The sequence below is a fragment of the Mobula birostris genome, chromosome 3 (assembly GCF_030028105.1).
Source record: "Mobula birostris isolate sMobBir1 chromosome 3, sMobBir1.hap1, whole genome shotgun sequence".
In the NCBI taxonomy this organism is placed as follows: domain Eukaryota; kingdom Metazoa; phylum Chordata; class Chondrichthyes; order Myliobatiformes; family Myliobatidae; genus Mobula; species Mobula birostris.
The window spans coordinates 49,213,706-49,228,828 of record NC_092372.1 but is presented as its reverse complement, the minus strand read 5'-3'; the positions used below and the strand labels follow the sequence as shown (position 1 = coordinate 49,228,828).

General features: G+C 39.3%; 1 protein-coding gene across 1 annotated transcript; it reads right to left on the bottom strand.

Annotated features, from left to right (window-relative positions):
* Positions 1-292: 292 nt before the first annotated feature.
* Positions 293-12,950, bottom strand: LOC140194587 (protein shisa-like-2B). The gene is made up of 3 exons (XM_072251808.1): positions 12,760-12,950; positions 7,564-7,721; positions 293-441 (listed from the first exon to the last, which is right to left on the bottom strand). The coding sequence occupies exons 1-3, from the start codon at positions 12,948-12,950 to the stop codon at positions 293-295; spliced, it is 498 nt and encodes a 165-aa protein (XP_072107909.1).
* Between the last annotated feature and the right edge of the window lie 2,173 nt (positions 12,951-15,123).

Genomic DNA, 15,123 nt, shown 5'->3' with positions numbered 1-15,123 from the left:
TTGACCAGTGACATATCCATCACTCTGAATTAAGTATTCTTTTACTCCATGGGTGCTGATTTATATTATTCTCTTCAATCTTTTTATTTTTAAGCCTGTCACAGAACATTAAAGAAACATCATTAAGAGATTATATAATTTTATTACTACTACATAGATTTCATGTACTTGTCACAGCAATCTTTCTTGTATAGAGAATTTAGATTATGCTGATCTATATATTTATTTCTCTTAATGAAGTGCTGTTAACATTTAATTTTAAAATAGAACTTGCGTAATTTACTTAACAAACTTAGGAGAGTTTGATTGCTGCAATTTCAGTCTCTACTGCTGTAGCTAACAGTTCCTCTTCACCAATTCTGTTGTTGATGGGTGGCGGGGTTGCTGATGGTGAAGGTTGCAGTGTTGTTTCCAAACTTCTTTGTTCGTTTTTCTTTTTCCCTTCACAAAAAAAAGGTGAGGTTTACAGTGAATATTTTTTGTACAAGAATGTGAAACAGATGCAGATTATTCAGTATACGCTATTTTGAATCCATGCATCAAAATAAGTTCCCATTTTTATTTGTTTTATAATGTAAAATCAGTGTTTTTTTTTGAAGAATACATCTCATGATGCTCTGAAGACATCATCAGTGATGTAACCTGAGGTCAGCAGGTGTTTTGGGTCTTTCGGCATCAGACACCCTCACACATGTGACCCAAGCCACAACTTGTGTTCAGGTAGCATGTGCTGCAGATCCCAGTGGATTGTTCTCTTCATCCAGAGCTATCCGTTCATTATCTTCAGATGTGAGGTATAGTCATATGTACAAAAGTATCTTCCCACTCCATACGTATACTCCCAATCAGCCTTTGGAGGTCAATTTTAAGAACACAGAAGATTCTGCAGATGCTGGAAATCCAGAGCAACACATATAAAATGCTGGAGGAACTTAGCAGGTAGGCAGCATCTATGGAAATGAATAAACAATCGACATTTTGGGCTGAGACCCTTCTTCAGGAATATTTTTTTAAATGCCTTACATCTTTGCACAACTGTGCTCTGTCTACATGAATGAATGTGACTCATATTATGCACTGTATGGGAAAACCTGCAGCCAGATTGCAAGTTTTGTAAAGTTAATGTGAAAGTAATTGTCCAACACCAGAGTTGGTGTAACTTTAATCATTGTTTTTACAATCTTTATAAAGGATTTGAAGAGTTTAAATAGGTAACAGACACAAAAAATTTAAACAGTTCAATATATTGTAAAACAATTTAAAGATTTATATTATATTTTAATAGAAAATGTATTATATTTTGAAGATTATTTTTGAACTGAAAGGAAAAATAATGGTATAAATGCCCTACAGAGTTCGTCACAGTAATGCTAACAGGAAGACATTTTAACATTAGCACTATGCATGTGTATAGCACTATTTATTTCAGGAGTGGGTGTTTCATATATCCTATTGAATTAAACCATACATGTTTCAGGTGAACATTGTTACATTAATTTCCAAGCAATACTGTTTTCATAGTACTGAGCCAAGCCACAATCCCACTGAGCTAACATCTAGCAATGAATATCAAGCATAAGCTGATCAAAAAGGCATAAATGGACAGTTAAAATATGTTTTAGTAGTGAAATAAGTTACAGCATAAGCTTGTGACTATCTGTGGAGAATACCTTGGAACTCAGCTACATAGTTATTGCTCTTTAACTCCATCTAACAAAAGTGAAAATCCATAACATTCAAGAAAACATAATTAATGTACATAGTATAGACAACAGAGACTTAATTTCTCAACGAGGTACAATCCCCAACAGAAATGTAGTATTTTATGCACTCTAGTTGAAGTTATTCCAGGCTTGAGTTAATGTGAATAATTGTGGTATCTCTGTTTATTTCTACTTAAAACGTGGGACTCATTGCTTCTGGAAAGACAGGCCATTAAGGTGTACAGGATAGTATAGCACAGGTATCAATGAAGAGTTTGTTTCCCTTCTGACAGCACTAACTATCAAGCAACTATACTGTGAAAACCTTATGGTACTCTGGTGAAAGTGTCATAAGCATTCTTTCTCACCCTGAGGAAACATTTTAACCTCCCTAGATATGTTGAAGTAACATAGCCATGGGCCCTGTACACTGAACCACGCCAGCAGTTATGACCATATGCCTTCAAACAAACTCTTCACAAACACCAACTCAGAGAAAAATGATTGCAAAGATTCAATGATCGAGGCAAATAAAATCACATTGCACTGCAAACGAAGTACAATGAATTGAAGATCTTCCCTGGAACAGAATATATCAGACAATGGAGTGGAGGGTTAATGCCAGCTCCAAAGCCTGGGGGCATGATTTTAAAGGCTCAATATTCAATGGATAGCTCTTGCATCTGCAGATACCAGTGACTCAGCCATGTGTTGTGAGCACAGCATTTCAAGGAATTTATTATCTGCGTCACGGGTACCTGTGTGGATGGCTTTCTAACAAAGCAGTCTTTCCTGGAATACGTAGCAGCTTGAAGGACACCTAGAGAAGAGGCTCAAGGATATTCTGATTATCTTGTGCAGATATTCAAGCTGCTGCTCAGTAAATGAAGCAGCTGGCAGGGCACTGATTTCAGACAAAATGCCATTTTCCTGAAATGTTAACTCTGCCCCTCTCTCCACAACAGTTGCCTGACCTAATGCATGCTTCTGGCATTTTCTATTGTTATTTTCCACAACTTTATTAGAAGTACTCCAAAAGGAGCATGAGGCAACCGTGGCTGACAAGGGAAATCAAAGACAGCAAAAAAAACAAAAAAGAGGGTATACAAAATAGCAACACTTAGTGGGAAGCTTTTAAAAATCAACAGAAGGCAATCAGAATGCAATGGGGAGAGAAAAGATTAAATATAAAGGTAAATTAGCCAATAATATAAATGAGGATATCAGAAGTATTTTCAAATATGTAAAGAGTAAAAGAGAGGTGAGAGTGGACATCGAACCACTAGAAAATGACACTGGAGAGATAATAATTGGGGACAAAGAAATGGAGGATGAATTTAATACGTATTTTGCATCAGCCTTTACAGTACGCTAGAAATTCAATAGTGTCAGGAGTCGGAAATAAGTACAGTTGTTACTACTGAGGAAAAGATGCCTTGAAAGCTGAAAGGTCTAAAAGATGTCGCAGAAGGAATTGTGGAGGTATTAGTAGTAATCATTCACTAATCACTAGATTCGGGAATGGTTCCGGAGGAATGGAAAATTGCAACTGTCACTCCACTGCTTAAGAAGGGAAAGAGGCCAAAGAAAGGAAATTATAGACTAGTTAGCCTGCATTCAGTGGCTGGGAAATTGCTGGAACCCATTATTAAGGATGAGATTTTGGAAACTTGGAGCACATAATAAAATAGGCTGAAGTCAGCATAGTTTCCTTAAGAGGAAATCTTGCCTGACAAATCAGTTGGAATTCTTTGAGGAAATAACAAACAGGGTGGACAAAGGAGAGTCAATGAATGTTGTTTACTTGGATTTTCAGAGGGTTTTTGACAAGATGCTGCACATGAGACTGCAAAAACAAGTTAAGAACCCTTGGCATTACCAGAAAGATAATAGCATGGATAGAAAATTGGCTGATTGGCAGGAAGTAAATAGTGGGAATAAAGGGGGCTTTTACTGGATGGCTGCCAGTGTCTAGTGGTGTTCTGCAGGGATTGTGTTGGGACCATCCCTTTTCATGTTGTATGTCAATGATTTGGATGACAAAATTGATGTCTTTGTGCCCAAGTTTGCAGATGATACAAAGATAGGTGGAGGGGCAGGTAGTGTTGAGGAAACAGGGAGTCCTCAGAAGGACTTAGACAGACTATGTCACAGTCCCAACCGTTAATTCCCCATTTTCTCCTAATTCCCTTTAATTGTGCCATGCTTCCGACCATTAATTCCCCATTTTCTCCTAATTTCCTTTGATGGCGACACACCTGGTTTTCATCAAGACCTGCAGCATAAGAACTCCAGCTTTGCAACCACTAGTTGCCAGATCATTGGTTTTGCCTGTGTGGTAATTAACGTTTCCCGGCCACTTAGGACAGTGTTTTCTAAGTTTTGCTTTGGTACCGAGATTTACCTGTGAAACTCAGTCTCTTAGTGTCAAGATAAGTTTTCTAAGTTCTACTCCAGTTCCAAGGTTTGCCTGTGAAACTCAGTCTATCCGTGTCAAGATAAAGCTGTTAAGTTTTACCTCAGCACCGAGGTTTACCTGTGTAACTCCGTCTCTCCGTGCTAAGAAAAGTTCTGCCTGCCGTTTCCCTTTCTACTCTCCATGTCAAGATCAGTTCTGCCTGTCTCCTGCCTTCCAGCACTCTCTCCTGTTTGCCATTCAATGCTCATGCCTGCATCTACATTCTAACGCAACCTCCGTGCCTGTGTCCTGCGCTTGGGTTCACCTTGTTCATTGCAACAGACTAGGAGAATGGGCAGAGAAGTGGCAGGTGGAATAGCGTGGAGGGAAGTGCATGATCATACACTTTGATGGAAGAAGTAAAGGCGTAGACTATTTTCTAAACTAAGAGCAAACTCAGAAATCAGAGGTGCAGACAGACTTGGGAATCTTCATGCAGGAAAGCTAACCTCAGAAATGTCAACATGCAAGTTCTGAGTCTGATTAGCTGGATAAAGACTGGGAGATGCCTGCCTGTTCAGGCCACACATTTGATAGCCTTCCTCATACTATGCCCTCCCAATCTTTGTGTCATCAGCAAATCTGCTAATCCAGTTACTAGATCATTGATATGTATGGCAACAATGGATCCAGCACGACCCCTGCAGCACACCACTAGTCACAAGCCTCCAATCAGAAAGATAACTATTTACTACCGCTATCTGGCTTCTCCCACTAAGCCAACATTGGATCCAATGGACTACTTCATCCTGAGTCGTCATACTTATATAACCTGCCCCTTAGAATACTTTCCAATAACTTACTCACAATTGATTTGACAGGATCACTAACCCGTAATTTCCTGGCTTATTCTTAGAGACGTTCTTAAACAACAGAAAACCACTAATTATCTTCCAGTCCTCTCGTAACTATCCATGGTTAAGGACATTTTATATGTTTCTGCCAAGGCCCCTGCTTTTCTGCACTTATCTCCCACATGGTCTGAGGGGGTCACCTCATCATGTCCTGTGGACCTATCCACCTTAATTCACCACAAGACAGCAAGCATCTCCACTTCCATAATCCATGACCTCATCAGTTCTATAGACTGTGTCTGTCTCCTAAGTAAATATAGATGTAAACAAAAAAGTAATTTCCCCATATTTTCAGCTCCATCCATAAATGGAGACCATGTTGATCTTTAAGAGGTCGATTTTTGTCTCTTGCTGCCCTTTTGCTCTTAATGTAGCTATCGAAGATGTGATTTTTGGGTTTAGGACATATATACTCAGCAATTGGCTTTGGCTACCAGTCTTCACATCTGAAAATGTATAGTGCATTTAACTTGGAGTGCTGCTCTGAACAGTGGGTTCCTAAAAGCTGTGAATCCAGACAATGCTGATTGAAATTCATTTGGGTATTTGTGGTGTGGATGTGAATCAGGAGGTGTGAAGGTTGTATGTAGTTTCAAAGAAAGCACTGTCCACACATTGTAAATATAGAGTTGTTCTTTGATGTTTGACACATAAAATATGGAGCCCCAGGCTGGGCCAGCAGGCATTTCCACTAAAAGTGTCTCCTTATGATGCCAGCTGTACCTTGTTTTGTCGAATAAAGGAGCTGCTTTGAAAAGAAGCTCTGGTGACTGTTCATGTAACAGCAGGATTCTCCACCTTGTCTGCCAGAGCAACCTCATGTCCCCTCTTAGCTCTCCTGATTTCTCTTTTCAGTGTTCTCTTGCACTTCTTATACTCTTGAAATGCCTTATTTAATTCAAACTGCGTAAACCTGTTTCCTTTTCTTTACCAAGGCCTCAATATCCCTTGATAACCAAGGTTCCCTAAACCTTTAGTCTTACCTTTTATTATAACTGTAACATATAGATTCTTCACTCTTAATATTTCAGTTTTGAAGGCATCTTGCTTACCAAGCACCTCTTTGCTGGAAAACAACTTATCCCAATCCACACTGCCAGATCCTTTCTGATGCCATCAGAAATGGCACTTCTCAGTTTAGAACCTTAACCTGAGGACCAGTCCTATCCGTTTCCATAATATTTTGAAACTAATGGAATTAATGGATGAAGGAACACATACCAATCCTCATAGGGGGATCAGAAGTGGAGAGAGTGAGCAGTTTCAAGTTCCTGGTTGTCAAGATCTCTGAGGATCTAACCTGGTGCTAACATATTGATGCAGTTATAAAGAAGGCAAGACAGAGGCTATACTTCATTAGGAGTTTGAAGAATTTGGTATGTCAACAAATACACTCAAAAACTTCTATAGATGTACCATGGAGAGCATTCTGACAGGCTGCATCACTGTCTGGTATTGGAGGTGGGGGACTACTGCACAGGACCGAAAGAAGCTGCAAAGGGTTGTAAATTTAGTTAGCTCCATCTTGGGTACTAGCCTACAAAGTACCCAGAACATCTTCAAGGAGTGGTGTCTGAGAAAAGCAGCGTCCATTAGTAAGGACCTCCAGCACCCAGGGCATGCCCTTTTCTCACTGTTACCATCAGGTAGGAGGTACAGAAGCCTGAAGGCACACACTCAGCAATTCAGGAACAGCTTCTTCCCCTCTGTCATCTGATTCCTAAATGGACATTGAACCTGTGAACACTACCTCACTTTTTAAATATATATTATTTCTGTTTTTTGCACAATTTTTAATCTATTCAATATACGTATACTGTAATTGATATACTTATTTATTATTATTATGATTTTATTTTGTGTTTTTCCTTCTATATTATGTATTGCATCGATCTGCTGCTGCTAAGTTAACAAATTTCACATCACATGCCGGTGATAATAAACCTGATTCTGATTCTGATTCTGAATTATTATCACTATGTCCAAAGTGTTCCTCTACACTCTTGTCTGTCACCTGCCCTGTCTCATTTTCTAGAATCCAGTATCTCTCCAATAGGGGCCTCTACATATTGATTAAGGAAACTTTTGGGAACACATTTGACAAACTCTGTACTATCCAGTCCTTTTACAGTATGGGAGTCCCAGTCAATATTTGGAAAGTTAAAATCATCCATTGTCACAGCTTTATATTTCATGCAACTATCTACCATCGTTCTACAAATTTCCTCCTTTAAATCCCGACTACTGTACTTGGAGATCTATAATACAGTCAGTCCTGTTAGTTAGGCCATCACTTTTTTATTCCTCACTTCTACCCAAATTGTGTCAGTAGACTAGCCCCCCAGTGTGCCTTCAGTCAAAATTTATCAAAACAATGTGCACTTTGCTTCAAGGTGATTCACAGAAAATTGAGAAGTTAGGAAAGTATAGCAATTACATTAAGTCGAAGCAAAAAAAAGTGTACTCTTAAGTATGGTTATTTTCGGACCAGAGGAGCGATCATAGCTGGTACATTTGTAGTAATTTATTACTTATGAATCAGACTTACCCTTTTGCTTTGGAGATGTTGCAAGGTTTTGAAGCTTGAGGCCTGAATCTAATCGTTGAGGTTTATTGTAGAGATATAAGCCGCACATCACAAAAACACTGAAGATAAATATCAGTAGAAGAAGGGCAGCAACTCCTAATCCCACCATTGCACCTATACTGAATAAAAGAAGAAAAAAAGATACGCTCTTAATTTGGTTTGATTTGGACATGGTTTAATTTAATGATCACTTGTAATATCTGGATATCAATTGCACTCAAATACCCTGCCTCACAAATTGGCTGTAATTCTTTAAGGCCAATTTAAATTAAATGGTAATGAGGCAATCTAATCAATAGTATACAGTATACTAGCACTTTCAGATGGGTGGAGATATTTTTCTATCAAAGGTGCTCCTTCCCTTCACTAGCCTGCAGATCACCGTTGGGTAAGGTGTAGCGCCTGTTTAGTCTGCCGATCAGGGTCTGACTCAATGGGCCAAATGGCCTATTTCTACTCTTATGTCTTATGGTCTTATAGGAGGGGGAAAAAAAGATTAACCATGATTAAATGGTGGAGCAGACTCAATGGGCCTAATGGCCTAACTCTACTCCGATGTCTTATGGTCTTATGGGTCACGTGAAGACATTGGAGCAAATGGTGGATGTTATGGGCAGCTGGTGCATATCATGTACTAGCTGATGCCAGGCAGGCAATCTCTGAAGAGTATTGATAATGGCCTTGTAAAGACACTGACCAGAAGAAGGCAATGGCAAGCGACTTCTGTAGAAAAATTTCCCAAGAATAATCATGGTCATGGGTGGAGAAAGGAATAAGAACAACAGATGGAAAGGCAGGTGGAAGACCATGAGACCTGCATCATATGACATGGCACATAATGATGATGACGATGAACACTCTTGGAATATATTTGTTGAAATCCACATTAAGTCTAAGGGAAAGATAAAGGTTTGTGACATTAATGAAAAGTTTAGCTTAGATAACTGAAATGAACTTAGTAATTTAAAACAGAAATACAACTTAGTTTATTATACAATGTAAATAATGTTAACTTTGCTCCTCCATTCTTTATTCATATATAAATCAGATATCTATAAATATGCGTTAACACTAAGCCTTCTGTAATGAAAAGTTAGTGGTCTGAAAACATGTCATCTCATTTTACATGTTCTTCCTGTAAATCCTACTTTATTAATATATTCATGAATTTGATTTCTTGGCAGTAAATTAGAAGTATACTTATCTTCATACAAGTATTGCAATTGTAAACATTTCTATTTAATTGCTAGGTTTATATTTTTATTACATTCTGTGTTAAAAGTTAGCAGGCATTAAAAGTCATAAAGAAGAATTTTAATTCTGATCTGCAGCAGTAAAGATCTAATATATTTTTGCTGTAGTGATGTGTGGGAAAGCAAAATCTGGTGCAGGCAAGAGTAAAATTTGAATGAATACCTTGGAGACTGGGAGATTAGACAGGAGAAGATTTGAGCAATTGAGTCCAGCAATGATTAAGGTGTGGACGAGGGTTTCTGGAACAAAACTGGACAGTCAGAACTGAGAGTAAGTTAAGCCATGGAGACAATATGAGGTCAAAGTCTCATCTCAATAGTAATGCAGTGGTTACTTAACTGTAGTAGAAGTCACTGTTCCCTCTAAACTGCACGGATGCACAGCTGCACAGTAACTGAAATGCCCCTGTGCACATAGCCTTTGTTGCCAATTTCTTTTATGTAATGTTAATAACATTTTGAAATCTATATTAATATAATTGTGAAATACCCTGTAATTAATAATGTGTTAATGAATATAATCCACAATATTCACAATATTTCTAAGTAATAACCACAATAATAAAACCACAACTTTTATGTTGAAACATTGTAGAGCTTCAATGTAAACAGTCAGTGTTTCAAGTTGTAATGAACTGTAATAATAAACACAGAACAGAAGCTCATCATTAATAAACCACCAGCCCACTGAACATTGATGCCATCTATTCAAAACATTTTACTTTTGCTATTGTACCTTCAGCTGTTTTGACTGCGTGACATTATTTGCCTGTGTGGTGAGTTGTGGATTATGTTTGTTTGATGTGAAACAATCTCTTTCTGCCTATTTTGGTCAGAAATCTTTCCAAAAAAATTATAACCTAATAATTTTTAAATTAATAAAAAGTTAGAACAACATAAAAATTCAAATAGTTTGTATGACTGTAGTTATTTTAATAAAATTATAAATTTTTGACTTATCTTGTTACATTTTTCAAATAATAATCATTATTATTAGCATCCTAAGATTGTCAGTAAGAAAAACAGAAGAGTTAAGTGCTTTTAAGAACAATGCTTGTAAAGACAGAATGGATTTTGCAACTTATAGATACTGCACTACTGTCTTCCCATCAAAAACAAAAAATAAAAATTGGTGATAATTTACATAGCATGATACTGATGATGTATGCACCAATTGCGCAGAAGTGAAAATTGAGGATAAGTTCCGTTGTGGAAGAAAATGGGAAGAAGGGAGCTAGATTACTTACAATGATATTTTAACCAAGAATTCATATAGATGGAATTACCAAATTTTGCATGTCACCAGAAGAATTTTGCAGGTTAACTGAAACTCCAAAAGAACATGACAGCGTGAGCAAGATGCATGAAAGAAGTCTAATTTTGATATGGACAAAGTGGTAATTGATTTCAATATCTTAACAATTAAAAATAATGCTTCTATGCATTCTGTGCAAGAAATTCATGGCCAAATATGTAAGGATACCAGGGAGGTGGTGCAGTAAGAACTATGCATATTACAGAAAACCATGTAAGATACAACGCAGTTTACAGGCTGTGTAAAAATTTCCTGCTCTGAGTAATGGTTGGTCCGAGCTGCTGTAAATAAGATGAGGGAACACTGATAGTAATCCAGAAACCTGGGCTGATAATCCATCGACCGCAAGTTCAAATCTAAAAGTGAGTTTGAGCAATGAAATAATTTGAAAAATCTGGGAATTAAAATATTTGTGCCATAAAGAACACATTCATCTACCTTCAAATATCTTACATGGAAGAAATTCATATTGATTTGAGGTTTTAGAAGTATCACAGCTTTTGTTTTGCTGAATTTACAATGGATAGGAAAAAGTAGAATAATGACAATGGGCGAATACAAAAGCTATTTTGCACTGAATGTTAGAGAAAGAAATTCCAGATAAATGACTTAAAAAAAGCTATTAATGCAGGTACCGCACATTGGACACTGCACATTGTGCACTCATGCCACTAGATAAGAGCTGTAGATACAAGAGGAAACCAGCTATTTTCTTCTTGTGGACTGCCCTGAAACAGAGAATCATGTAATACCTTCGGTGAATCAGGCAAATCACAATAGAATTCAAGGAAAGATAACTCTGACCTATCTTCCTTGAGAAGATGCCATAAATAACTTGTGCATAGAGTATACTCTATAGTCCCTTCCCACCCAGACAACGGAAGGGTTTTTCATATAATAATTATGAAAACCGGTTCAATCTTGACCTCTGTGTGGAATTTGCATGTTCTCCCTGTGAACAGCTACTGTAGGTTTCCGCTGGGTGGTTCAGTTTCCTCCCCCTCCCCAATCACGTGGGGCTGGATAGGTTAGTTGCCCATGACGTGCGCAGATTTTAGAATCTAAGGGAGAGTTGACAAGAATGTGACAGAATAGATTACAGGGAAAATAGTGGAGCAGTAGATTTGCTCCAAAAACCAGGTTACACTGCATCGGCTGAATAGCTTCCTTCTACTTCATAAGGAAACATAGCACATAAGTTAAAAAGCTCAGTCACATCACTCACAGATAAACGACTCTAACAGTGAATTTGAATTTGACCCAAACTCAGTTTTTTTTAAAAACCAAACACATGAAGTACCTTGTATTTTTGTTTATTAATAAAGCACAAAATATATTATCCATACTTGGAAATTGGTGGAGGAGACAATCTAATACTGTATTAACATAGTTGACGATTTCACAAAGAAAAATCACTTAATTTGCAACGGCAATGCAATCGTGCAACAGGTTTCTTCCCGTGTAGCAATGAACCAACCTCTCTTCCCACAGTCACTGCTCTAACTCGCCAATTTTTAATCTTATGCTGTTCCTTCTAGGACACATGATACAGTGTAATTACCGCCCTGAGCCCAACAAATGTTACCCTGGTTCGGCTTGTGATACAGAAAAGAGGCTTCAGGACTCACTGTGTATTCCAGCGCACCATCAAAGCCACGGTGCAAAACTGACGGAGTGCGACACTGCCCAGGAGGGAGTTCGCTTCTCCATGCCGCACTCAGTCCTAAATTACAAAGTACATCAACATTTCTTTCGTTTCATTGCTGTGGGATCTGAAACCTGTCTGCTGCATTTACAGTACCTGGGTGTCAACAGACTGTGTAATTCGAAATGATTTATTGCCTGCGAACTAGTACCACCAGATTATTCGATTTCATTGGAGACTCAAGAGTCAATAGAGACACAAGAGACTGCAAATACTCAAATCTGGAGCAACAAAAATAAAACAAACTGCTGGAGGAACTCAGCGGTTTGTGCAGCATTGCTCAGAAGGGTTTCGACCCGACATGTCCACTGTCCATTTCCCTCCGCAAATGTGGCCTGGCCACTGGGTTCCTTCACCAGTTTATCGTCCAGTCAATATCGGCTTACAGAACTACCCCATTCCTCTTATTCCCTGAAACCAAAATCTCCCACTCTCACATGAACTCTTTCTAGATTGTAACCTCGGTGACACCAGGGCAATTTACAGTGGCCAGTTTAAAATTCCAGCCCCCCACCTCACCCCACCCCAAGGTGCCCCACTTAACATAAATTACAGTAAATCAGAAAACATCAGGATTGGGATACAAACAGTCTGCTACTTTGAAGTGAGATTGCTCGGTTTCATTTTCCCATATTCACCTTACTTGCCTCATCCTTGTCCTAAGCAACACACATGGTGCCCAGAACAGATTAAGGGATGTCCGTAGGAAACGTTAACTGCCCACGTTGATCCGGCCAGTCCCCGCAGAGCAGTTCCTCCAAAATCTGGTGTGTTGCTCCAGATTCCAGCGTCTGCAGGCTCTTGGGTCTTCTTGCCATGTGGGCTCCAATTTCCTCTCCATATCTCTGCTGTACTCTGCCCCTTCAGGAAATCACCCGACTTACCTCAGCGACCACATGTAGCCGTGCGGGTAGGGGAAATAGTTGCCAGCCTCATTGCAGCAGTACTTGAAATCGGAAAAGCCGCAGCAGTAAGCCTCGTCCCTGCCGTCTGTCGTCCTCGGACACTTGAAACTTGCTACCAGCTCCTCCCTCACGTTGGAGTAGCCGCTGCAAATTCGCGCGCCTCCGCTCATCTTGGCAGCTCTCCTCAGCCTTCTCAACCGCCGCCCAGTACGACGGCTCCAAGCAGACCCCGCCTCTGCCCAGCGCTGGCCACTCCACTCTTCCTTGGGGATTAGGTCCTGGAAGTATCACGCAGAGCCTCTAAGTAGGAGAGGGCGTGTGGTAAATCAATCGAAGTTGTTGAAGTATATATACTGAAAGCCTGTCATTTCAAGGGAATCGCTATTTTACAGAGAGCGCTGGTTTTAGAGGTAAACCTGACAGATATCTCTAAGAATATTTTTTAGTGTTTTGGAAGGGGCGTGAAGAATGGATGTTAACCTGTTTTGTAAAGAGATGAATCAACATCATCTTACTAACTGACGGAGTGATTAACTCATCTTCTGGTACAGTATCTGCAGATTAGCATGGTCACCGTCCTACGGCGCCATTGACGATCGAGTTTGAAAAGCACATCTCAGAATGCTTATTAATGGCCTGAAGTTGTTCGTACCGATGGTTCAACAAAAGTGTCAATTGGTAAAAAGAACACGCAATAACAATTTGTGAAACAGTCTGACATTAATTTAAAACAGAGTATTAGAAGCAAAGGGTACGTCATTAAAATGTATACGAGAGAACATTTTAATATTGGTACGAGTGCAGCTGGCTAGGGAAAGGCTTCTTTTACAAGTAGTTTCAGTATTGTATTTGAGCAGATCACGTTAAATTCTGTGGTATTGGTTAGACGCATGGCCAAGTGGTTAAGGCGTTCGTCCAGTGATGTGAAGGTCGCTAGTTCGAGCCTTGGCAGCCTGTATCCTTGAGCAAGGCACTTAAACACCCATTGCTCTGCGACGACACTGGTGCCAAGCTGTATGGGTCCTAATGCCCTTCCCTTGGACAACATCAGTGGCGTGGAGAGGGGAGACTTGCAGCACGGGCGACTGCTGGTCTTCCATACAACCTTGCCCAGGCCTGTGCCCTGGAAACCTTCCAAGGCACAAATCCATGGTCTCATGAGACTAATGGATGCCTAAGAAGATTGGTTAGATAATGGCAACAAATGGGATGGGGCCATTTGGCCCTTTGAGTGCAAACTAGCTCTCTGTAAATTCTACTTACCCGTCCTTTCATTTATCTATGCATTATTTTCTCCTTTCAAAACCCATGACTACGTTTTCCTTCATGGAAGGTAAATGCACCCAGAAGCTAACAACATAGTATGTTAATCCTAATGTGGTGTTTTGTTCTTTTGTTCATTAGTTTGTTCCTTCTGAATTTTTCCCACCAATAGTGAGATTCTTCATTGTTTTCACCGATTTTTTTACGTCTTCCATGAACCTTAACTGCAAGAGCGACAACACAGCCATGCTCCACGGTCTTAATGCAGGGCCTCGACCTAAAATATCCATTTATACCTTTCACCTCCACAAATACTAATTAACCTGTGGAATTCTTACAGCACTTGTTTTTTTATTCCAGATTGCAGCATCTGCATTCTCTTTTCTTTTCTAAACGCATCATCTCAGGCTGTCTCTCCAATGCTCTTAAATCATTCCAAATATACAGTGGTAATAAAATGAGCACAATATTTCATTTGTGACAGAACCATAGTTTATACATTTGTAATAAATTGCTTGGTTTTGTATACCTCGATTTATGAAGCCCAAAATCCTAAGTGATTTTTTGTTTCATTACTTTCTCAATGTGCCCTGTAATCTGCAATGAGCTATGACTTTCTACAGCCTGCCCTGTAACCCTTAAGAATATATACACAAGCACCTCTGTCCTTGAACTTCCTTAAAATATTTCTCATGCTTCTTAAAACACATACCATGCTGTACTTTTTATTATTTATTATTGCGGAATAAAGTCCTCCGGCCCTCCCAGCCGCACCAGCCAGCAACCCCCGAGGTAACCATAGCCTAATCACAAAGAAATGTACAATGTCCGGATAACCTATTAACCGGTAGGTCTTTGGATTGTAGGAGGAAACCAGAGCACCCAGAGAAAACCCATGTATTCCACGAGGAGAATGTACAGACTACCTACAGACAACGTCAAAATTGAACTCCAAAGCCCTGAGCTGTAATAGCGCTGTGCTAACCGCTACACCACCATGGTGCCCCCAATTACTTCCTACATTAAACTTCATCTACTATATGCCCATCATTTTACCACACTGATTATGTCCTCTTGAAG

Coding starts and splice junctions, on each gene's coding strand:
- LOC140194587 (XM_072251808.1), bottom strand. CDS start 12,950: ATGAGCGGAGGCGCGCGAATTTGCAGCGGCTACTCCAACGTGAGGGAG. Junction 7,722..12,759: donor GGCTACATGTGGTCGCTGAG/GTAAGTCGGGTG, acceptor TCTTTTATTCAG/TATAGGTGCAATGGTGGGAT. Junction 442..7,563: donor AACATCTCCAAAGCAAAAGG/GTAAGTCTGATT, acceptor TTTTTTGTGAAG/GGAAAAAGAAAAACGAACAA.